The sequence below is a fragment of the Oryctolagus cuniculus genome, chromosome 21 (assembly GCF_964237555.1).
Source record: "Oryctolagus cuniculus chromosome 21, mOryCun1.1, whole genome shotgun sequence".
Classification (NCBI taxonomy): Eukaryota; Metazoa; Chordata; class Mammalia; order Lagomorpha; family Leporidae; genus Oryctolagus; species Oryctolagus cuniculus.
Window position 1 is genome coordinate 4,819,600 of NC_091452.1, and position 25,062 is coordinate 4,844,661.

The 25,062-nt window shown below is 56.9% G+C and overlaps 1 protein-coding gene across 4 annotated transcripts in view; it reads right to left on the reverse strand.

The window, feature by feature from the left end:
- Positions 1-25,062, reverse strand: part of LOC103345010 (transmembrane protein 132B) — a 365,066-nt gene that overhangs the window by 209,885 nt on the left and 130,119 nt on the right. For 3 of the 4 annotated variants that reach the window (XM_070066052.1, XM_070066053.1, XM_070066051.1), the window contains exon 2: positions 19,904-20,795. In XM_070066052.1, the coding sequence (XP_069922153.1) occupies positions 19,904-20,795 (892 nt within the window). Of the gene's footprint in view, positions 1-8,198; positions 8,331-19,903; positions 20,796-25,062 lie in introns of those variants that run through there. The other variant, XM_070066054.1, reaches the window with a different exon arrangement.

Here is a 25,062-nt window from a genome sequence, read left to right on the forward strand (position 1 = left end):
TGTAAGGATACACAAGAAATTTTAGAGAGTACAAAAAGATATAATATTCAATAATATTAATGGGTTTTTAAAGATTTATTTTTTGAAAAGCATAGTTACGTGGGGTGAGGGGTGGGACAGAGAAATAGAACTTCTGCTAGTTCACTCCCCACGTGGCCACAACGGCTGGAGCTGGGCCAATTTGAAGCCAGGAGCTTCTTCCAGGTCTCCCACGTGGATGAAGGGCCCAAGAACTTGGGCCATCCTCCACTGCTTTCCCAGGCATATTAGCAGGGAACTGTATCAGAAGTGGAGCAGCTGGCACTTGAACCCACGCCCATATGAGATACCAGCATTGCACGTGGTGGCTTTACCTGCTACACCACAGCACTGGCCCCATAAGTTTAAGAAGAGGACAGCAGGCAGCAATTGAACCGGTGGGAAAGCTGCAGGAGTGCTAATGTCTGCAACTTCCCCTAACACTTGCAAATCTCTCCCTTTTCACAGAAAGAACTAATGAGCCTCAAAATCACCACCTTAGCAGCTTCAACTCCCCAGTGTGAAGGTAAACAGCTTTGGTTTCCGTGTGCATTTATCATTACAGCTGCCCTCGCTTCTTCACAGGTGAGGCGGGCTTTCCATTTTTGAGGAGAGAGAGTTTCAGTTTTAGGTGAATTCACTCTAGTGAAAACACGCGCTGCTTAGAGAAAAGCACTTAACTGAGCAGTGGTCCCGGTGCTATGCACTTGCAGATGAGACAAGGAAACCAGAGAGAAACAGACAAAGCCAAGTGCTCAGTCCTTGAGACCAGGAGTCACCATGATCGGCTGAGCTGAGGTGTTCACCCCATTACTGCCATGGCTACACACTTACTTCATCACGTACAGGAAAAAGTAACGATTGTCTCCCTTGGGGAGTGGTATAAGATTTTCTTTTGAAATAAATTCATCGCCCCCCCCCCAAAAGTGAACCAATTGAAATGGCAATGGCATGGCCCAGGTGCTTGGGCCCTGCACCCCATGGGAGACCAGGAAAAGCACCTGGCTCCTGGCTCCTGCCATCGGATCAGCGTGGTGCGCGGGCCGCAGCGCACTGGCCGCAGCAGCCATTGGAGGGTGAACCAACGGCAAAAGGAAGACCTTTCTCTCTGTCTCTCTCTCTCACTGTCCACTCTGCCTGTCAAAAAAATAAATAAATAAATAAATGGCAATGGCAAGGCAGAGGAAGTCTGGGTGAGGTGTAGGAGTGGGCAACCACCATGAGGATGGCCCACAAACAACGGAATCCTGGCAGACACCAGTTTCAGAGACAGGGAGGTCACCTCCGTCAGCTTCTCTCCCTCCCCCAGGCTGTGGCCTCCGCTTCCTGCATCACCCCCTCCCAGTTCCCTGTCTGTCCTCTGGGACCTGCTGTGGGTCCCCAGGTGCATCTTGCCTGTACCTGTGCCTCAGGGCCCCGGGCCCCCTGCAGGGCAGAGGCCTGAATGTGAAGACGATGCTGCTTCCCAGACGTCCTTGCCCCAGTAAGAGTCTGGCCAGGAGAACAGAACAACGCTGATGGTTCAAAGTGGAGAACCTAATCCAGGCAAGGGGCTTTGCAGGTCTAGGAAGCCCAGTGGGAAGCCAGTGGGACCCCAAGGCCAGAGGGCAGAGGAGGAAGTGATGTTCTCAGAGCCGTGGGCCAGGACAGCACGGGGGACAACAGCACCACAGCAGGTTAACCAAACAGGAGAAAAGCAGCTGCTGCCAGAGACCCACAAAGTGAGAGGAGGAAGCAGAGGCGTGTTCTGGCCCCTTCCTCCTGCCCCCGTATCCTCCAGGGCTCCCATTGGCTGAAGCCAGCTGACAGGAACCTGGGAGCCACAGGCAGCAAATAACCCTCTTCTCATACAGACAGGAAGGGCCATGAATGGATCTGGGGGTGAGAACCACGCACATGCCCCACTGCAGCCAGAGGCTTGGGTCCACCCACAGAAACCATCAGTGCCAGGAGATGCTCACCGGAGCATGGGGGACACAGTCATTCCTCTCCCACTGCATCTCCACGCACACAGCTCTGTGCAGAAGACTCACCTACATGCCCAGTGCACTATGGGGCAGGGACTCACCTCCCCACCCATTGCACTATGGGACACAGACTTACCTCCTCACCCACTGCACCGTGGGGAGGACTCACCTCCTCACCGACTGCATTATGAGACATGGACTCACCTCCTCACCCACTGCTCTGTGAGACATGGGCTCACCTCCTCACCCAATGCACTATGGGACATGGACTCACCTCCTCACCCAATGCACTATGGGACATGGACTCACCTCCTCCCCCACTGCTCTGTTAGGCATGGACTCACCTCCTCACCCACTGCTCTATGGACATGGACTCACCTCCTCACCCACTACTCTATGGACATGGACTCAACTCCTCACCCATTGCATTATGGGACATGGACTCACCTCCTCACCCACTGCACTATGGACTTAGACTCACCTCCTCACCCACTGCTTTGTGGGACATGGACTCATCTCCTGACCCACTGCTCTGTGGGTCATGGACTCACCTCCTCACCCACTGCTCTGTGGCATGGACTCACCTCCTCATCATTGCACTGTATGGGATGAGCTCACCTCCCATTGCAGTGGGTTGAATGTTGGCCCCCAGAAGACAGATCCACCTCCAATGGTGAAGGTGAGTATGGCCCTATTTGGACAACGGTCTCAAGATCCTTCCTGGGTTAGGGTGACTCTAAATCTAACGACCAGTGTACTTAGAGACAGAAAAGGATAGGAAGACACAGAATCGAGACAAGATGAAGATGAAGATGAAGATGAAGATGAAGATGAAGATGAAGACAGAGTTGGGCTTGTGTAGAGCCGTGGAAGCCGAGCCCTGCAGTCCAGCATCTGGGAGAGGACTAAGCAAACCCCCTTGGAGTCCTCGAGGAGACCATGCTGCCCACACCTCGATTCCAGACCCCGGGCTCCAAACCAGGAAAGCTGGCCTGCTGCTGGAAGCTGGCAGCCCCAAGGAGTGGGCACGCCTGTCCTCGACCCCTCTGTTTATCTACTGCGGCATTCTTTCCTTTCCAAGTCGGAGACAAATCCCAGTTGAGAAGACAGAAGCTAAAACGGGGTTCAAACGCTCTGCCTTTCATGTGACATGATCTGAAAACGCCCGCATCTCAAAATTCCCAGTTCCACACCCCTCTCTCCGTACTGGCAGCACCTGGAAATGGCCTTGCTCCATTCATGATTCAGCCACAACCTGAGGGAAGTGACCCACCCGATGGCCACCTGACCCCAGCACCACACCCCTGCCAGCTGGGCTCCCACCACATTCTCAGCACCGCCATGTCTCCTGGGTGAACACTGCCTTCTCCCCTCCCTTCACCTTCTACAGTCAGGATCGGGTGCCACCTCCTATCGTCACGTCTCCTTGAGCACCTGCCCTTCAAACCATTCCCAAAGCACCCACAGCCATAGCGTCGGGCCTGGCTTTGTTGTTCATCTGCTTGTAAGTGTGCGCAACCTCAGGAAAACTCGCGAACGATCTTTGTGGGTGAGGATCCTGAACTGGCTGTCTTCTAAGACTCCAGCCCGGAGGACAGTCAGTGAGCACTGGGTGAGAGGAGCCCCCAGGTGGAGTCAGAGTTGTGGGAGGAGTCAGTGAGCACTGGGTGAGAGGAGCCCAGTGTGGACCCAGAGTTGTGGGAGGAGTCATGAGCACTGGGTGAGTGGAGCCCCCAGGTGGAACCAGGGTTGTGGGAGGAGTCAGTGAGCACTGGGTGAGAGGAGCCCCCAGGTGGAGTCAGAGTTGTGGGAGGAGTCATGAGCACTGGGTGAGAGGAGCCCAGCGTGGAACCAGAGCTGTGGGAGGAGTCATGAGCACTGGGTGAGAGGAGCCCCCAGGTGGAGTCAGAGTTGTGGGAGGAGTAATGAGCACTGGGTGAGTGGAGCCCCCAGGTGGAGCCAGAGTTGTGGGAGGAGTCAGTGAGCACTGGGTGAGAGGAGCCCAGCGTGGGGCCAGAGTTGTGGGAGGAGTCATGAGCACTGGGTGAGAGGAGCCCAGCGTGGGGCCAGAGTTGTGGGAGGAGTCATGAGCACTGGGTGAGAGGAGCCCAGCGTGGGGCCAGAGTTGTGGGAGGAGTCAGTGAGCACTGGGTGAGAGGAGCCCCCAGCGTGGGGCCAGAGTTGTGGGAGGAGTCAGTGAGCACTGGGTGAGAGGAGCCCAGCGTGGGGCCAGAGTTGTGGGAGGAGTCAGTGAGCACTGGGTCAGAGGAGCCCCCAGGTGGGGCCAGAGTTGTGGGAGGAGTCAGTGAGCACTGGGTGAGAGGAGCCCCCAGCGTGGGGCCAGAGTTGTGGGAGGAGTCAGTGAGCACTGGGTGAGTGGAGCCCAGCGTGGAGCCAGAGTTGTGGGAGGAGTCAGTGAGCACTGGGTGAGTGGAGCCCAGCGTGGAGCCAGAGTTGTGGGAGGAGTCAGTGAGCACTGGGTGAGAGGAGCCCAGCGTGGGGCCAGAGTTGTGGGAGGAGTCAGTGAGCACTGGGTCAGAGGAGCCCCCAGGTGGAGCCAGGGTTGTAGGAGGAGTCAGTGAGCACTGGGTGAGAGGAGCCCAGCGTGGAGCCAGAGTTGTGGGAGGAGTCAGTGAGCACTGGGTGAGTGGAGCCCAGCGTGGAGCCAGAGTTGTGGGAGGAGTCAGTGAGCACTGGGTGAGAGGAGCCCAGCGTGGGGCCAGAGTTGTGGGAGGAGTCAGTGAGCACTGGGTGAGAGGAGCCCAGCGTGGAGCCAGGGTTGTAGGAGGAGTCAGTGAGCACTGGGTGAGAGGAGCCCAGCGTGGAGCCAGAGTTGTGGGAGGAGTCATGAGCACTGGGTGAGAGGAGCCCAGCGTGGGGCCAGAGTTGTGGGAGGAGTCAGTGAGCACTGGGTGAGAGGAGCCCCCAGAGTTGTGGGAGGAGTCATGAGCACTGGGTGAGAGGAGCCCAGCGTGGGGCCAGAGTTGTGGGAGGAGTCAGTGAGCACTGGGTGAGAGGAGCCCAGCGTGGAGCCAGGGTTGTGGGCGTGCCCTGAGGAGGTGTTCTTTGAAGACTGTGATTCACCCTGCCCTCTCTGGGGCTCTCCTACCCCAGGGGACGACTTACAAGTGTTTAGATGTCTCAGAACAGAAATAACAACAAGGAACAGGGTGACAGTACTTAGAGCCTGTGCCAGGCTCGCTCTACTCCCCACAACAGCCCTCTCGGTAGGCACTCAGCACCCCAGTTTATAGAAGGGGGAGCCGAGGCACAGAGCTCAGATGAGAAGTGTCTGGGTTCCGCATTCTCAGGCCGTGATCGTTCTTCCCAAGGCTGTCCCACACAACCCCTCCCACGTGCACCTGCCTTCCCCTCTTGCACCCAGGATCCAGACGCTCCAGCGGCTGCCTTTGGCCCCCCTGCATCTCCCTTGGTGCCGCCGCTCCTCCTCCTTCAGGATGAATGCCCTCCCGTTCCAGCCCCACTCTGGGTCCTCTCTTCATGTGTGCCCCGGGGCAGCCCCGTCAAGTGTTCTCATCTGTGGGTGTGGCTGGGGTGACTGCATTTAACCCAACCCCTCAGCCCCCAAGGATTCTGCTGATTGCAGACCCCAGAGCATGGAGCGACCTGCAACCGGGTTCTGGGGGACTTGGGCAGCAGTCACTCGGTTCATCCTCCCCTCTCCACATTAAAGCAGGTGTTTGCGTGACGTGGAGTGTGCTTCCTGATCATTCTGATGGCTGCAGTTTGTGCACAGGTGTGCCTGTGTGTGTGCCTGGCCCACGAAACCCCGAGATCCCTGCAAGGACACTCAGCCACCCCAGGAGCAGTGGACTTCCTGGAGTGGACTCAGCCAGCGAAGCGGAAGAGGAGAAGGAGGCAAATCTGCTTTCCTTGGGAGCTTCACCCCGACAGGGAACGAACTCCCTGGCCTCACTGTATCCCTTCAGCTGGGAGGTGAGCTAACTAGGACAGGAAGCTGTTACACAGCCCCTAACCCTGGCCACTGCCACTGGCGCCGGGCCACCAAGAGAGGGGACACAAGTGGCCCCTCAGAGCCAGCTGACCCGCGACTGCTGTCTCCCAGCACCCATGGCCTTCAGCGTCCTCACACCGTGCCACCCTCTTGCTTTTCCTGGTGCCACCTGGATTATTGCTTATTTAGTATTTCCTTTTAAATCTGCTCACTGAGTTTGCACACATTTTTCTGGGAGGAAGCAAGATATCAATACTTGAAATGAAAGGTGGGGGTGAGAAAAGATCGTTCTCCATGAAGAGAAGCAAACCCTGCGGTAAGTACAATAAGAACAACAACGAAAAATGGCACTGAATTCCAGGCAGACACTGCCGTCTGCCAAGGGCACCCAGCCTAGGGTATGGCCTCTCCCTGTTTAAAACAGAAGCCAAGCAGCCACAGGACGATCAGGAAGAGGCTAGGGGACGCCAGAGACTGGGTACCCCAGAGACACTGCGGAAGTCGACAGTCACCCGTGTTCCAACACACCCTGGAACTCGATGCCACCGCTCCCACTGGTGTCCCCTGAGCCTCCCCCCTCACTGGTGGTCCCACGGTGTGACAGCAGACTGACAGTGGGGGTCTCGGAGACAATTTTAATGCAAAAATCGTTCCAGAACCTGGCAACTTAGGGGGGTGGTGGGAGGGGCATGGCTGAGAAGGGAACGAAGAACTCAAGGCACACAGAGGACAACAGTCATGTTGCTATGGAAACCCATAGCCCTGCCGAGTCAAACTTGACGCCTGGTGTCGGCGTGGGCTGTGCACTCCTTAGGGACAGCCCCGTCACCAGCCGCTCGCTCACCTGCCGGGGCACCGCGTGTACCGCAGCTGGTACCATGTGCAAGTCCAGATTCATTTATTCAGGTCTGTGCAGCTTCCCTCCACAGGAGAGCAAAGGATTTTCTCTGCTCCGTGACTACCTTTCACTGATTCTAGAAACTTCTGTCCTTAAGCAATGGAGTGTGCCTTCTATAGTCACCTGGGGAGTCACTAAAGAGGCAGAGTAGGGGCCAGGGCTGTGGCGCAGCAGGTGAAGCTGCCCCTGCAGTGCCAGCTCCCCAGAGAGGAGCTGGTTCGAGTCCCAGCTGCCCTACTTCCTATCCAGCTCCCTGCTGATGCACCTGGGAAAGCAGTGGAAGATGGCCCTTGGGTCCGTGCCACCCACCTGATCATTCTGATGATGCTTGGGTCCCTGCCACCCACCTGGGAGACCCAGAGGAGTTCCCGGCTCCTTGCTTCTGCCTGGGCCAGCCCTAGCTGCTGTGCTCATTAGGGGAGTGAAGCAGTGGACAGAAGATCTCTCTCTCTCTCTCTGCCTTTCAAATAAAGATAAATTTTTAAATAAATAAAAGGAAAGGCAAAGCAGCAGTGGACTCTAAAGTGAACAGTGAGGCAAGGTGCGCCCCAGCCCCATCTTCGAGTGGCTGCTGCACTTCCATGTGCGTTGTTCCCCTTGACCGCAGGTTAGACTCCTAGTCTGGGACTGACTTTCCCACAGGAAGCAGCAGTGAGCTGGGCTCCTCCTAAGCACGGACAGCGAGGCAGCTCTTTTGTGAGTTAGCTCAAGTATTACAGCACACTGTGTGCCATCTAGTCGCAGTACAATTTCTGACAATTTCCATAACAGCAAAGTTTACATACAGATGGCAAATAAATAAACCCCCCATGGCCTGGTCTGTGGTTCCCGCGGTCAGCAGATCCTATTAGGGGCTTTATGATCCTGCCCGGCAATGGAGACGGTACAGCCCATCTCTTGGATTTCGGCGGCACAACCTAGCCCCGCGGCATTCATCTGTGACACGGAGCTGCCTAAATCAACTTGCTCCTGTGTGCAGGGCTGGAAATGGCCGCTCCTTCTCGTCTCTCATTCAAACCACAACGAGCTCTTTTTTCTCTATTCATTCTCCTTACCAGCACATGATTACGATTAGACAGTGAGCCTCAAGGAGTCTAAGCTGACTGACATCCAAGACTGCCGAGCACAAGCAGGTCTAGGCAAGTCCCGTGGCTGGAATGCACCTTGTCTCCTGAACTCACGCAGCAGCTGAGTCCCCAGGGTCCCATGTTAAGAGCACCAAGAGCGTGGGACCTAGACCGAGTGTGGTCCCTGGAGGTGGGCATGGACCAGGGTGGGTGGGCACGGGGGGGCCCCACAAGGAGGGGGACAGAGTCCACGTGGATACGGATGCACACACCTGCTCCCGCTGCGATGTGATGCTGTCAGGGCAGCCGCGGCCGCAGCCCGAGCTGTGCTTTGGGACTCGCAGCTTTCAAAACGGTGAGCTAAATAAACCTCTTCCCTTTGAAAGGTTAGCCTGCCTCGGGAATTCCGTTACAGTAATCGGAAGCTGACCACCACCGTGAGGGAGGGGCTGGGCCCTGCACTGAAAGACTGAACCTCGGAGAGGCCCTGAGGCAGGGGTGGGGAACTCTCCTTCTGCCAGTGCCATGTGGAGATTATGACATCATCCGAAGGCCACAAAAATGACTGACTCAACAATCGGGCTGCCATCACCAAGGACGCCGACCGGGCCGCTGGACAGCAATCTGCAGTCTCACAGGTCTTGGGGCTCCCAGACGTCACGGGACTGACCGGTTTCTTCTGAGGCCTCTCCTGGGCTCCTAGTCGCCACCTGGTATCTGTGTCCTAATCCCGCCCTCCCCAGGCCCCGCCCCGGTCCCTCCCTGGCCTCTGCAGCCCCATCTCCAAACACACTCGCATGCAGAGCTGCTGTGCACGAGGGCGACGGAGCCAGTGCCAGGCCCACAGCCGGGTCCAGGTGTGTGTGCTCCTCGTTCACTGAGTCCCACCTGCAAGTCAGGCTCGGTTCTCGGCACAGGGGACCCAGGTCCCCCCCACACAAAGCTGATGTCCTAGTGCAGGAGACAGACGGCTAACGAGTGAAGACTCTGGCTAGCTTATTTCTCTGGGTGACAAGTGCTGTGGAGAAAATCGGTTGGATAATGGGGCCGGGATTAGAGGACAGACCACTCAGGGGTAGTCGGGGAGGCCTCTCTAGAAAGGGGCATTTGAGGCGAGACGTAAGTGGCAAGGAGGGGCCAGCCCTGCAGGACATGGGGAGCAGCACTACAGGCAGAGAGCAGAGCAAGTGCCCTGTTCTGGGGTGGGGCTGCGGGGTTCCGGGCAGCTAGGGGAGGAGGCAGGTGTGGCTCACGCGGTGGGAGTAGAGCGGCGAGGCAGGCAGGGCAGCACCAACACTCTGCCTGGCATTCTGCCCCTGCTGCGCCCTGCGCCCCGAGGTCAGGACCCTGCACACTGCAGCAGGGAGGCGTCTTCTCACTTTGCACTTGCCTTTCTACTTTGGAACCAACCAGAACTGCAAGTGGGACCAACTGCAATCTTTCCACTGCAAAATGAGCATCTTCGTTTCTACTTCTTTGCTCTGAAAGAAAAACACCTCTGACACTGATCCTAACATCCTAGCCCCAAGGGCAGGCAGAGCGCTCCTCTGGCTCAACTCAATAGGGCACAAGTAGCAGAAAACTTTTGATTCCCCATTTAGAGAGAGAAATCCCAGTCTACTTACTAGGTAATCAGCAGGTGCAGCTGCATTGCCTAAGTGGAGAGAAATCATGCCTGGGACCCTGGAGGTGAGTGGCAACTTTTCTTCATCTGGATTTCAAATTGAATTCAACTCCAGGGAGACTTCGCGAGCCCCTGCAGGCTGCCAGTCCACACCGGGAGCAGAGACGGCTGCACAGGCTGTCCGTCTGCAAGGAGCTCACAGCCACAGAGACGGACACAGACTCAGGGAAGCGCAGCAGGCCGCCAGGCCAGGGGTCCCAACACCACTCCTCAGGAGCAACAGGAAGTCAGTGCTCAATTTCTCTCAGAAACAGTTTTGGGGATTCAGACCACCTGGATGGGAAGACCTGCTATAGAAAGTAGAATCAAACTTTGACATGATTACACAAGTCATTACCTTCGTCTCTCGTCTCATGTGACTTTCTTCTGAAACATCCTGTCTAAATAACAGTGTGCGGGAGCCAGTATAAACATCACGGAGGGGACAGCATACTCTTATTTTTTTTATTTGAGAGGCAGAGACAGAGCGCCTATCTGATGGTTCACGTGTCAAATGCCTAAAACAGCCAAGGCTGGGCCAGGGCAAAAGCTAGGATCCAGGAACACAGTCCACGTGGTGGAAGAGACCCAACTAGTTGAGCCATCACCTGTTGCCTCCCACAGTCTGCGTGGGCAGAAATTTGGAACCGGAAGCCAGGGCTGGAACTCCAACCCGCCTACTGCAATATGGGATGTGGGCCCTTAACTGCTAGGCCAAACACCCCCCTTCACGCTTTGATTTTCCATGGAACCAACAGAAGGACGAGCAATGCATGCCCCTGCCCAGGCTCACGCAGGAGCTTTCTGCTAGTGGCACCAAGACGGAGGTGCTTAATCCAGTTTCAAAGTGGGCCTCCGGGAACTGTTCAGCCTGGACCAGGTATTGAGGGTGGCAGCCGTGTGACTGCACCCTGGCAGCTCTGTTACAGACACAGACACAGACACGGGCACCTCCTGACTCCTGCCCTGTGACGCCCCCGTGACCTTCGAAGTCCCCAGCAAGAAGTCGTCACCAGCCAGGCCACCTCCGAAGCTGAGCAAGACAAACCTCTTTGTGGAAGGCAGCCTGAGGCTCTACCCACACAGGAAGTTCCAGCTTTACTGCGGTAAGATCGGATCACCAGACAAGGACGAGGCGATGGCAAGGCAGAGAGTGCACGTCCGCCGGGCCCCAAGGTTACCGACCGCACAGGTCACCGTCATCATGGGCAAGGGCAAGCCCTGCAAACGCAGACTCAGCTCCAGACACCAATGTCACGCAATCACCTTTCTCCTAAGTCAAATTCTTGGGGACTCTTAAGTGAGCAGAAAAGGATAGAGGACTGCCAACTACAGGGAGTCCAGGCAGCACCCAGAGGAAGGTTCCGGGGTCCCGAAAACAGCCCCGCCTCACCGCCAAGACCCAGAGCTCGCACGGGCTCCCAGGGGCTCCCAGCTTTAGGGAAAGAACCCCAGCCCAGCAAGCCAGGTCTCCAGTGTGGTCTCCCTCTCCCAGCCAAACCTGGAACAAACTGAAGCCACTGGCTCCCGTGTCCGTGCAATCACACGTGGCAGACTCTGGAACTACTCACCTGGTATCCAGTCCCCACATCTTCCCCTGTGCCCTCACGGCGGAGGACAGCCAGAGGAGCAGCGCACAGGCTCACTGCTTCATCCGAGAGACAGACTAGAAGACGTCACAGTGAACTTCCTCGCAGGCAGGCCACGGAGACAGCTGCAGTTGCCTCTGTGTGGCCTGGCACAAACTAAGCGTTCCCTAGATTAACTATCGTCCACCTCCATAACCCAGGCACATTCCAGTCTCCCAAAGCTGTGGCCTGGGACAGCGCTAATGGCACAGATCCACGCCCCTGCTGTGCGTCTGAAACCGTCACTGGATCCCTGCCGGTCTCCACCAGGTTCAGGGACTCCAGTGCGGTGGAAGGGAAAAGCAAGGCAGACGGGGGGCCAGCACCACGCTCTCATTGGCAGAAGCACACTCACTCACGCGCCAGCAGGACACAGAGTCACTGCTGCCTCCGCGCCTTGCACAGGTGACCACTGCTTCAGGAAATAATCACCTGCTTCCACTGCTGAGCGCTACCGAAACCCAAGCCCTGAGCTCCAGACTCCCTGGGCTCCTGCTGCAGACTCCGGAGCACCCTGCAGGGTCTTCTCAAGAAAAACGCACGCTGTGTCTGAGGGAAGATCACGGAGGCCCCCACGCTTCCTGCTCACTTGAGGGACACTCACCAAACGAGTTTGCATTTCCTTCACTTTTCATGACAGTACATGCTAGCTGGGGTCTCTCCCTATGTCCGAAGTATTTTGTTTGGAGGGAGGAGAATTGCAGGAAGTGTGATGAAGACCCGCCCAGACCCGAGCCACCAGGCCCTGGGCGCCCACAGACGACCCTCGTGGCCCTCTGCCCAAAGGCTTCTGAGGGCATGGTGAGGTTTGGACGGCACCATCTGCGGGGTCTATGTCGGTGTGAAGGACGCACCCCTCTGCTATGTGCCGTTGGAAAGGGCACGTGCTGCACGCAGACAGCCCCCACCTCTCCCTTCTCTGTGCACCTCCAGCTCTGGGATTGAACACAGCAAGTCCCCTGCACACAAGCACTTTGATCTCGGGCCCGGCAGTGCCAGAATGCAAGGTGTCACGTTGCATTCATAAGACATGACTAAAATAGACAACCCCTGTGTTGGGAAATAAATTTCCCTAGGCCTAAAATAAGTGTTTTGAGAGACTGAATAGACAACTGGACAACAGTCATGCCACATAGGACAGCAAAGCCCAGACCCATCTCCATGACAACAAGCAGAGAGGAAGCTCCAGCCACGTCTCTGCAATCGGCTTCCAAACGCGCTCCCCAAGCCTGGCACACAAGGTGTCTGCCTCCAGCTTGCCTGTGACCTCCAACCCAGAACACCCAAGGTCATCGTCCCCTTTCTGCACTGACAGCCTCCCCACTTCTCTGCCTGCCAAGTGCAAGGGCGGTGGCTGGCGCCCTGGCCACAGCAAGCTTTGCCTGAACAGCCTCTGTGTGTTCTCGCTTCTTTCCACAGCGGCTATGCCTTGTTCTCTGGCTGTAAAACAGAGCACAGCCAGTGATGCTGGTGCTCGCCCGGAGGGCCGTGAACTGAAGATCTGTCCCCATCCAGACAAGCCCAGAAGAACGGCTTCAGGTGGGCGCTCACAGTGCAGGCCCACACCCCAATTCCACGACCTCCCCAGTGAACGACCTCAGACAGGAGTCCTCCCACCCTCTGAGTCTTCGTTTCCACCTCCAGGAAGTGGACATGAGTGACACTTACCTTGCACACTGGCTGTGACAGTACCTCTAAGGGGTTAACACAGACCTGGCACAAGTACACACATTAATCTAAAGCGTGAATTAACAATATCGATTAGCCCACTACAGTCTTACTAGAAAGAAGCAGTACGTGATGACTGCTACTGGACAGCTGGAGTACACAGCGATGACCACTACTGAACACCTGGGTACACAGCGATGACCACTACTGAACACCTGGGGTGACAGCGATGACTACTACTGAACACCTGGGGTACACAGTGATGACCACTACTGGACACCTAGGGTACACAGCGATGACCACTACTAAACACCTGGGGTTACAGCGATGACCACTACTGAACACCTGGGGTTACAGTGATGACCACTACTGGACACCTGGGGTTACAGCGATGACCACTACTGAACACCTGGGGTACACAGTGATGACCACTACTGAACACCTGGGGTTACAGCGATGACCACTACTGAACACCTGGGTACACAGCGTTGACCACTACTGGACACCTGGGTACACAGCGATGACAACTACTGAACACCTGGGTACACAGTGATGACCACTACTGAACACCTGGGGTTACAGCGATGACCACTACTGAACACCTGGGGTACACAGTGATGACCACTACTGGACACCTGGGGCACACAGCGATGACCACTACTAAACACCTGGGGTTACAGTGATGACCACTACTGAACACCTGGGGTTACAGTGATGACCACTACTGGACACCTGGGGTTACAGCGATGACCACTACTGGACACCTGCGGTACACAGCGATGACCACTACTGAACACCTGGGGTTACAGCGATGACCACTACTGAACACCTGGGGTATACGTGATGACCACTACTGGACACCTGGGGTTACAGCGATGACCACTACTGGACACCTGCGGTACACAGCGTTGACCACTACTGAACACCTCGGAGTACAGTGATGACCACTACTGAACACCTGGGATGCACAGCGATGACCACTACTGGACACCTGGGGTTACAGCGATGACCACTACTGGACACCTGCGGTACACAGCGATGACCGCTACTGAACACCTGGGGTTACAGCGATGACCACTACTGAACACCTGGGTACACAGCGTTGACCACTACTGGACACCTGGGTACACAGCAATGACCACTACTGGACACCTGCGGTACACAGCGATGACCACTACTGAACACCTCAGAGTACAGTGATGACCACTACTGAACACCTGGGGTGTACATGATGACCACTACTGGACACCTGCGGTACACAGCGATGACCACTACTGAACACCAGGGGTTACAGCAATGACCACTACTGAACACCTGGGGCATACAGCAATGACCACTCTGAACACCTGGGGTACACAGTGATGACCACTACTGAACACCTGGGGTTACAGCGATGACCACTACTGAACACCTGGGGTTACAGCGATGACCACTACTGAACACCTGGGATGCACAGTGATGACCACTACTGGACACCTGGGGTTACAGCGATGACCACTACTGGACACCTGCGGTACACAGCGATGACCGCTACTGAACACCTGGGGTTACAGCGATGACCACTACTGAACACCTGGGGTTACAGCGATGACCACTACTGAACACCTGGGGTATACGTGATGACCACTACTGGACACCTGGGGTTACAGCGATGACCACTACTGAACACCTGGGGTACACAGCGTTGACCACTACTGGACACCTGGGGCATACAGCAATGACCACTCTGAACACCTGGGGTACACAGTGATGACCACTACTGGACACCTGGGGTACACAGCGATGACCACTACTGAACACCTGGGATGCACAGCGATGACAACTACTGACACCTGGGGTTACAGCGATGACCACTACTGAACACCTGGGGTATACGTGATGACCACTACTGGACACCTGGGGTTACAGCGATGACCACTACTGAACACCTGGGGTACACAGCGTTGACCACTACTGGACACCTGGGGCATACAGCAATGACCACTCTGAACACCTGGGGTACACAGCGATGACCACTACTGGACACCTGGGATGCACAGCGATGACAACTACTGGACACCTGGGGTTACAGCGATGACCACTACTGAACACCTGGGGTACACAGCGATGACCAATACCGAACACCTCGGAGTACAGTGATGACCACTACTGAACACCTACAGTACACAGCGATGACCACTACTGGACACCTGGGTTACACAGTGATGACCACTGCTGGACACCTGGGGTACACAGCGATGACCACTACTGAACACCTGCGGTACACAGCGATGACCACTACTGGACATCTGGGTTACACAGTGATGACCACTACTGGACACCTGGGGTACACAGCGATGACCACTACTGGACACCTGGGGTACACAGCGATGACCACTACTGGACACCTGAGTACACAGCGATGACCACTACTGGACACCTGGGGTGCACCTGGCACCCTTTGGAGCCCTGCAGGCAAAGCACCTGACCCCAATCCTGCCGACGAGGAGGGGTGGCTTCACTCCCTGTGTTGCACCTCTGCTCGCTGTGACTCCCCCTACACACACACACACACACACAGTGACCCAGCTGGTGATGCCGCCTGCAGGGCTCAGAATCTCCCTACTCTTTTGCACTCTGCATCCCCTTGTTTCTAATACTGGATCACAATTCACATATTCCCAGAAGTCCTAAGGGTGACACAGGTGAGTGAAGTGGGCCAGGTGTGAGACAAAAGTGAGTGGTGGGGACTGGGGTGGAGTAGACAGAGAGCGACACGTACAGGGAAGCTGCTCCTTAGCTCCAGCCAACTGTTGCCAAGCTTCCAGACCTCCCAGACTCTGGAAGAGATGGTCTGTGAAATCTCCCCACTGGCGGAGCCTGGCCGCTCTCCTCAGTGTTTTAAAGAACAGAGCACACATCTGTAGGCTGCACGTGGCCATGGCACCTGTTTGCAAACTGCAGGCTGGGAGGACGCCAAGGCCCCCAACTCCAGTACAGGGTTCCGGGCCGGGGCTCTGGTGCACAGGTCATGCCACCGCCTGCAATGCTGGCATCTCACGTGGGTGCAAGTTCCGGTCCTGGCCACTCTAGCCCCTACTGACAGAACAGCACCCAGGAAAGCAGTGGAACATGGCCCACATGCTTGGGCCTCTGCCACCCACACAGGAGACCTGGATGGAGTTCCACGCTCCTGGCTACTGTGGCCAACTCGGGAGTGAGCCAGCAGATGGAAGATTTCTCTGCCTGTCTCTATCTCATCCTCTCTCTTTGTAATTCTTTCAAATAAATAAAACCACATCTTTAAAAAATAAATAAAAACATACGAGGTGTGGGAGATTCCTGGCTTCACTGCCTCCTCTGCCCCCTCTCCCTCTCCCGCTTCTGTGGCTCCACAACCCGAGCAGGACCCAGCAGGCTGGCAGCCCAGAACCAGGGGTCCCCAGCGCTACTCCCGGGAGGCCGGCTGCTCACGCCGATTCTCGGGCAAAGACGATGCTGAGTCCATTTCAGCTCTAAATTAACTTCTGTGCAGGGAAAAGAGGAAAGTGAAGGATTGCTTTTCAACAACAAGATAACTCTCCAAGGCCCTCTGTGGTCCGCAGGCTGGGTCCCCTTGAGTCTCACCCCTTAGTCAGCACTCGGCTCTGGGCTGGCCAGCCACACACAGGACGGTGCATGGTGCCCCTCTGTCTGCAGGGGAGAAGGGTGCGAGCTCTGGGCCTGGCCCTCTGGGGCTCAGACCAACCGCTCCCCACTGGAAATAGGCAAACTGTAGAACCTCCCTTCGGCTCGGAAAAGTGGGAGTAATCGGAAAACCTGCCTCCTTGGGTTGTCTGATGACAGCACATCATGAGTGAACCCTGGAGAGAGCTTACAGCCGGGGCTGGGCCTAAGTCCTCCATGGATGTCAGCGAGGTCTGTGTGCCACCCCTGCTCACCAGACCAGCTGCTCTCCCTTCCCCTGGTGACTGGGAACAGCAGGCAAGTTTAGTCTGGTGTATCCCCTTCCCTCATGGATCACTAAGAACTGCCTCAATGCTGTCCTCAATGCCTGCCCTAGCAGGGGGAGTGCTGAGTGCTGTGTTCAATTACTAATGCCTGCCCTGGCAGAGGGAGTGCTGAGTGCTGTGTTCAATTACTAATGCCTGCCCTGGCAGAGGGAGAGAGCGCTGAGTGGCAAGAGCAGGAAGTCGGCCCTTGGCCCCTGACCCCTGGCCCCTCCTCCCACTGACCGACACTGAGTGAAGCCCCGGGTCTCCCCTTCACTAGGAGAGCAAGAGCTGAACCCTCCCCCTCCATCAGAGCGTAGCATCAAGTCCCGAATCCTCATCAAACACCGACTCAGAGGCTCTCCCAGGCTGCTCCACCCACCTTGGGCCTGCCAATGCCTTGGAGCCCTGTCGGCAGGCGCCTGAGCAACCAGACCGCAAACCTGTGTGTCCCAGAGCATGTGAAGCAGAAGGTTCACGTCGGACTCACTGCGAGGCCTCCGTTTGTCACTGCACCCATAACCCAGGTGCACTTGTGTTGGGAGTTCTGTGTCTGCTGGCTGCCTGAACAGCAGGGAGACACTACAGGCTAACACCCGACACGCCGTGCACTGGGAAGAACATTGGCAACTGACTGAATCCTCACAAAACCCCAGGAGGGGGGTCGGCACCATGGCACAGCAGGTAAAGCCGCCGCCTGCAGTGCCAGCACCCATTTAGGCACTGGTTCAAGTTCCAGCTGCTCCACTTCCGATCCAGCTCCCTGCTAATGGCCTGGGAAAGCAGTAAAAGGTGGGCCCCTGCACCCACATGGGAGACCCAGAAGAAGCTCCTGGCTCCTGGCTTCAGCCTGGCCCAGTCCCAACTGTGGTGGCCATTTGGGGAGTGAACCAGCAGATGGAAGACCTCTCTGTCTTTCCCTCTCTCTCTGTAACTCTTTCAAATAAATAAATCTTTTAAAAAAAAAAAAAAAAAACTCCCAGGAGACAGCTCCCATCCATCACTATTCATCTCCCTGACCAGGAAACCGAGGCCCAGAGGCACTCGGAGCTTCCCCCAGGGCACACTGGCGTGTGGCAGCGTCACGGCCTACTGCTCCCCAGGCACCCCTGAGAGTAGAGCACGGTGAGAGGCCTGTCCCCGCTCCGAGGCCCCCAGCTGTGTCAACTCCAAAGCTTCACCCTGCAGAGGCTGCTGACCCTGCACAGGGCTTCTTACTCAGGCCCAGGCAGGCTCTCAGGAAGCTCTGGCCCGTGACCAGAGGTTGGACCAGAGGTCCCTGCCACGTTTACCCCTGCGCGTGACCAGAGGTCGGGGTCCCTTCCACCTTCACCCCTGCATGTGACTGGAGGTCGGGGCCCCTGCCACATTCACCCCTGCGCGTGACTGGAGGTCGGGGTCCCTGCCACGTTCACCCCTGCGCGTGACTGGAGGTCGGGGCCCCTGCCACGTTCACCCCTGCGCGTGACTGGAGGTCGGGGCCCCTGCCACGTTCAGCCCTACGCGTGACTGGAGGTCGGGGCCCCTGCCACGTTCACCCCTGCACGTGACTGGAGGTCGGGGCCCCTGCCACGTTCACCCCTGCGCGACTGGAGGTCGGGGTCCCTGCCACGTTCACCCCTGCGCGTGACTGGAGGTCGGGGCCCCTGCCACGTTCACCCCTGCGCGTGACTGGAGGTCGGGGCCCCTGCCACGTTCACCCCTGCGCGTGACTGGAGGTCAGGGTCCCTGCCACGTTCACCCCTGCGCGTGACTGGAGGTCAGGGTCCCTGCCACGCTTCTGCCTGGCCGCCACCTCAGGGCAGCAGGGCGGTCAGACAGTCTCGTTAGAGGGGGACCCCACTCCAACTTCACCTCTGTGGTTTTCACGTCTTTCTTGCTTCCCAGTCTACGTGGCAGTGGCTTCCCTAACCCCCAGTACCTCCGTCTTCTCACCTGCTTAACCTTGCTTTGTACCTACATTAATTGTCCTTACGTTAAACTCCCCCTCAACAGCCGTGTGTGGTCTCCGTCTCCTGACTGCACCTGTTCCCCCGATGCTGGGCCCCGCCTTTCTCTGCCCCCAGATTCCCCTGTCCTTCAGGTCTGGCTGCCGCAGGCCACACGACGCACCCCTGGGTTCCTGCAGGTGTCGTGGTCTCTACCACTCAACTTGAACTTGCCTCTCTACCACAGGGCTCTGTGAGCAAGGGCCAGGTTCAGCCCTCTGCTGGGACCACGGCCACACCCACATTTGCAGCTGCTTTCTTGCTGTACCAGCGGCATTGTCACCGGGACTGTCCAGCCCTCAAGGCCTGTTTACCGTCTCAGTCTTTCTAGAAAAAGCATCCCGACCCCCGCCCTGCTGTCACGTGGAGCTCTGTGTCAAGTTCATGGACTGTTCAGTGCCTTGAACCCCGAGACCGCAGAACTGCCAGCACGTGGCCACTCCACGTGAGCCCCAGAATGGACAGACCCCACCAAACTCTGGCATGGAAGGCTGTGTCCTGGGGCCACCGCCAGCCCCTTCAAGTACCTGCCTGAGAAAGCTCGGTGTGGCCAGGAGAATTGACCATTTGCCCAGGCCAGCACACACCTGACCACAGGCCCTTGCTGTCCCTCTCCCAAGGCAATTACTATGAGGCATTTACTATCTCATGACCGTGGGCACAGGCCGGCTGTCTGTGCCACTCGGAAGTGCCTGTCTCAAGGACCCGAGAGCCATCCCTGTGAGATGCAATCGTTGGTATAGACAGCAGCCATCCCCACTCTCCGTGAGGGCACAGAATCCTCGCTGAGGTCACTTGCAGACTCAGAGGCCGCTGTCCTCGTCACAGCCATATAGCCCACCCTCCGTGACACTGTGCCCCTGCACCTCCTCCCTCCTTGTCCCTCCAAGATGCCCAAGTCCACCCTGCAGGGTCCCCCCGCCCACGGCCGCCAGACAAAGTCCGCGTCACCACTCCTTCCCGGCAGGCAGCGGCAGGCAGCAGCGGCAGTGCTCGGCAGGGGCCCCTCGCCCGCTGCATTCCTGGCAGCCCGTCAGCAACCAAGACAAGTCCTCTTACCTCAGGGTGAACTGGTCTGCCGCAGAGCCACTGGTCAGGGAGACTGAGAAGGTGGCCGTGTCCCCTTCGTGCACCAGGTTCAGCGGGACCGAGAGCGCCAGGTTGTCATCGAGGCTCAGCAGGGACCACTTGAGGTCGTCCTGGGTGGGGTAGACCACCACGCTCCCGACCCTCTCGCGGGCGGGCTGCGCCTGCGGGGCGCCCTCAGGGCCCGCGTGGATCCTGTTCTCCCACTGGCCCTCTTCCTCCAGCGGGCACCGGCCAGCCCCGTCAGCCGCGTACAGCGTGAAGAAGAGCTCCATGGCCGTGCCACCCAGCAGGGCCGGGATCTCCTCCTCGGGCTCCAGGTCCAGGCCCGAGCTGAACCACTCGGGCAGCAGCTCCAGCTCAGCCACGCAAAGCCCCGGGGCCCCCTGCAGCCGGCAGCTGGCCGCCACCTCCCTGGTCTCGGGGAAGGCAAACATCTTGACGCAGGGCAAGTGGTCATCAGGGTCGTCCTCGCCCCAGCCCATGCCCGCCACGTAGAACAGCGTCTGCACCTTGGGCCTGTTGGAGTAGATGGAGCTCTCGAGGATGTGGGATCGCAGCCTCCAGTTGAAGGGGAAGTTCTCTGCACTCCCGAAGGGTGTGGGGGGCACCAGGAGCTCCTGCGGGATCAGCCTGGCAGCCCAAAACGGGCCGTAGCTGGCGTTGAGCAGAGGCGGGCTCCTGGCGCGGTAGATGAACAGTGGCTCCGCCCGAGCCTGCAGGCTGGCATTCCTCGTGATGTCCTGGTTGGCTTCCTTGAGGAAGAAGGCCTCGTCTGCGTGGGAGATGCGCAGGCTTGTGGGCAGGTAGGCGGGCAGTGAGGAGAACCTCTGCAGGCTGTCCACGGCCCCGCGGCTCTGAGTCCCTGCAAAGCAAAGCAAGGATGGGACCAGGTTCCACTCGGTCCCGAGCTCAGCACCACAAATGCCACACCCCTCCCCGGTGAACCTCCCAGGTCTCACGGCAGGGAGAGCCTTGTGAGGACAGACCCAGAGCTGTCCCCAGGTCGTCGACACAGCCTGGGGAAGGTTGGGAAGGAGCCCCCGTAACCACAGACCCTGTAGTCCTGTCACCTCCCGTTCTTGCCACAGTCCTCCCTGCCACTGCACACCCCACAGGGGGCAGGGTGCACAACCCAGGGCCCGCACCCCCACATGTGGCAGGGTCCCACCTCGCTGCGCTGCTGTGTGTGTTTCTCTCCCCCTCCGCTGAGCAACACCTACTCGGACACTGAGACAGTCCCAATCCCCAGGGAAACGAGCGTGAAGCCTCAGGCCCGCATTCCCAATCCTTCCACATCACCAGTGAGAAAGCAGCGTCTGCACCACTGGGTCCTTCCCAGCACGTCACTCAGGACTGCGAGCACACAGAAGGGTGCACGTGCCAGAGGCAGACACCAGCCCTGAGTCCTGGCTCAGCCACTTCCTCGCAAGCTGTGCTCACATACGGCAGAGCAGCAGTGTGAATTCTACCTCACGGGCGGATGCACTGAGAACAATGCTACAGGCACCTGCTCCCCCAACATTTACCTGCTAGTGCCGTTATATGATGGTAACCCATACTAGAAGTCGACCAGACACTAAACCATTCATTCATTCTTCACTGGAATAGGCAGCCTACGAACTTGAGAGATGCCAACAATATGTCATTAAGAATAAAAAACTATGGGCCGGCACTGTGGCACAGTAGGTTAAAGCCCTGGCCTGAAGTGCCGGCATCCCATATGGATGCCGGTTTGAGACTCAGCTGCTCCACTTCCAATCCAGCTCTCTGCTGTGGCCTGGGAAAGCAGAAGATGGTCCAAGTCCTTGGGCCCCTGCAACCACATGGGAGACCTGGAAGGAGCTCCTGGCTCCTGGCTTCTGATCCATACAGCCCTGGCTATTGCAGTCAACTGGGGAGTGAACCATTGGATGGAAGACTCCTCACTGTCTTTCTCTCTCTGCCTCTCCTTCTGTGTAATTCTTTCAAATAAATAAATAATAAATCTTTAAAAAATAAATATATAAAAAACTGTAAATGGCCCACGAATGTGGGTGAACTCCTGAGACCTGATGCATATACATATAAATGTGCTTATGTTTACGTTTGGTGTACAAAGCCCAAAAGAGAAAGTCCCTCACTTTATACCATCTAAGTTTCTACTGTGCTTTGTTGAAACCACCACAGCCATGTAAACACAGATGTGAGCATGTATGTTTCCTACTGTGTGCTCCTCTCAGAAGAAAAGACACTGGCAGCAAAGCCCCCAGCAAGCCCCTCCAACATGCAGGCAGCCCCCCAGGACCAGGCTCAGCCGAGTGCTCACTCCCGCCCCATCACAGACCTGCAGCCTGGGGCTCAGGTCTCTGCCCATCGTGAGGAGAAATGGAACCTGATGGTGGTGTCCCATGGGTCGCTGCACTAGGCGTAGAAAAGGCAAACGACCCCATCCATCGGCTCCACTAATGGGAGTGCAGTTCTCTGCAGCCACTGCAAATCCTGCCAAACACAACCTTCTACTCATCCACACGGTGTCGGCTGTGGTTTGTTTTTTGTTTTTAGCCTTGAAAAGGCTCTTCTTGCACTTCCTTTCTGAGGGAGATAACTCGGTAGCTAGGAGACTGTGGAAAAGACTCAACCAATGGAGGGGGCTGATGTGTCCATTTTCCAAGGTGCTCGGAAAGCAAGGTGTCCCCTGGTGCCGCCAAGGTGGCCAGCGCCCAATGGTGAGTTCCCGCAGGCGAGAGCCCCTCCCTCGGTCCTTGGATCGCTGATCTACCTGTGCTCCTGGTTACTGTGTTTCCAGCACTGTGGCGTGCCAAGACATCCCTGCATGAGACAGACATGGCTTCTGCCCCAGGGACTGGGAAGCGTTGAGGTCACAGCGAACAGTCACAGGGCACTGGTGAAGCTGAGCACTACAACCCCTAAGAAATGCCCATCCCAGTGATTCTTCAGCGAGGAATCTGTTCTAAAGAAATAATCAAGGGCTAGGGAGGGAGATTAATATGCAAATACGTGCCTCACAAGCATGATTTATAACAGCAACACGCTGGAAACAACCTAAAATCCCATCATTAGGGAAATGATTAAATGAATGATTAAAGCTACACCGTGTGTGTGATACTAAACTGCCATCAAAGCCATGATTCCAACAAATATGTAAATCATGAGAAAAACACTTACAACATGTTAATTGAAAAAGAAAACATCAAAACTTTGCTGAAATTATCTCACGCCTGTTTACACACACAACACAACACGCTCCCTTTCATTGTGTGCCTCTGGGTCTCCTCCTGAACGTGCCGGCAGAGTGGAGGGGATGCGGATCAAACAGGGCAGCATTCGCCCCTGCAAGAGGACGCTTTAGCTGGTGCCGCCACCAAGGGGCAGTCTGTGTTCTGACAACGCCACATGGAGCAGAAGCACCACTCCGGATGAAATCTAAATAGGGGGTTTTCCTTGACTGAATTCCCTCTCCAGACACGGAACTTGAATTCCAGGTGAATCTGCTCATGAATGGACTGGCAACTGGACCGCAGGAGGGAGGGGTCCCCGCCCTGTGCGTGCCGACAGGCCTGCGGCTGCGCCAAGCAAACACACACCTGCCAGACCTGAGGTTGCACCTTCTCGGGAAGTCAGGGGCAGTCCGTGGCTGGCTGTTAATGCTAACACATTCACAATGAGGAAACGGATGCAGAATTGAACGTCTCTGTTGTCACTCATTCTCTTCTTGGTCTCTTATGTAGGTATTTCACACCTTTCAAAAAGTGATTTACAAGGAATCTAATGTGGCGCCTGAAGTAGCCATGTGAGGTTCACACTCCTGCCCCCACCTAACTCAGGCAAAGCGCAGCACGGGTTTCCTCTGAGAGTTCATATGGAGACTCACACACATCGGCTGCCAGGGCCTCCCTGTCCTCGAGCCAGACTGCGACAAATAACGTTTCCATTTAGGCACTCGTGAAGCCACGGCACCGCATCCTGAGGAATGCACCATGGCCTGAGACGCTAATGCCCGCCCCTCATCCCAAGGTGTCACACAGGAGTGCCACTCCCCACCCCCACCCCAGGTAGAGCCGTGGCCCACGTGCCGAGGGTGATACGAGGCCCTGTTCAGTCTAGGCAGCTTTTTACAACTTGGCTGAATGCGGGGCCCTGGGCATAAAATGAGGAAGGCCGAAGAAGCCCCAGCTGACAAGGACTCCTCATCACTGTCCTCCGTGCAAGCCAAGCAGAGACCCAAGTTCAGGTTCAAAGAGAGCAGGGGCTCATAGGACAGATGCCCTGTCACTCAAGAAGCTCTGACTGCAAGTGGCAGCGGTAGACAGCTCCAAGGAAGCCCCAAGGAGAGGCTCGGACAGAGCAGTGGAGACAGGGTTCACGACTCCTGGAAAGAAGTGACACACAGCCCTGAGAGCCCTGGGAGCCCTGGCGGGAGCCTCGGACCCCATGTGAGAGGCTGACCATCTCTGCCATGCTGGGCACACAAAACATATTCCTGGACATAAGCACTGGTCAGGACTTCTGGGGCCAGTACCCCCAAGCCCTAGGGAGGTACAACGTGTACCTGCCGCACCCCACAGACTCGGAAATCAGCCCCCTTCTCTGTGACCACCTCCAACAGCAAGAGGAAATCCACCAACCGTCAAAGTGTGGCCCTGACTGACAGCTGGGGACTTCCCGTCACCCGAGTACTGCGGGCCATGGAGGCAGGGCACTGAGGGAGCCAGGGTAGGAGGGGCCCAATGAGTGCTAATCAGGGCAGGGTGGCACGGGAAAGGCCACCTCTGGGGACACAGGAGGGGACCAGAACATCTACCATGCTTCTCTCCACCCCGAGGTTCCCCATCCGTGTCCATGCTGTTCCTTGCCCTTCACGCTTGCTGGGGATGCTCATCACACATGATCACGTGTGAGCAGAGCGGACTCCTCCTGCCAGGACTTCCCAGCTCAGGGAACCCTTCCATGCCAGCAACACCCACTCTTCCTCCATCCCTCTCTGCACTGCAGGCAACAACGTCTACCAAGACCGCCTGCCCCACTGCTGTGTGCATCCAGCCCTGGACGGCAGGAAGGAGAGCACCCAGGGTCCCTCCCGGCTCCAGCCTGCAGCATTCACTGAAGAGGTGGCACCTGCCCACCCAGCT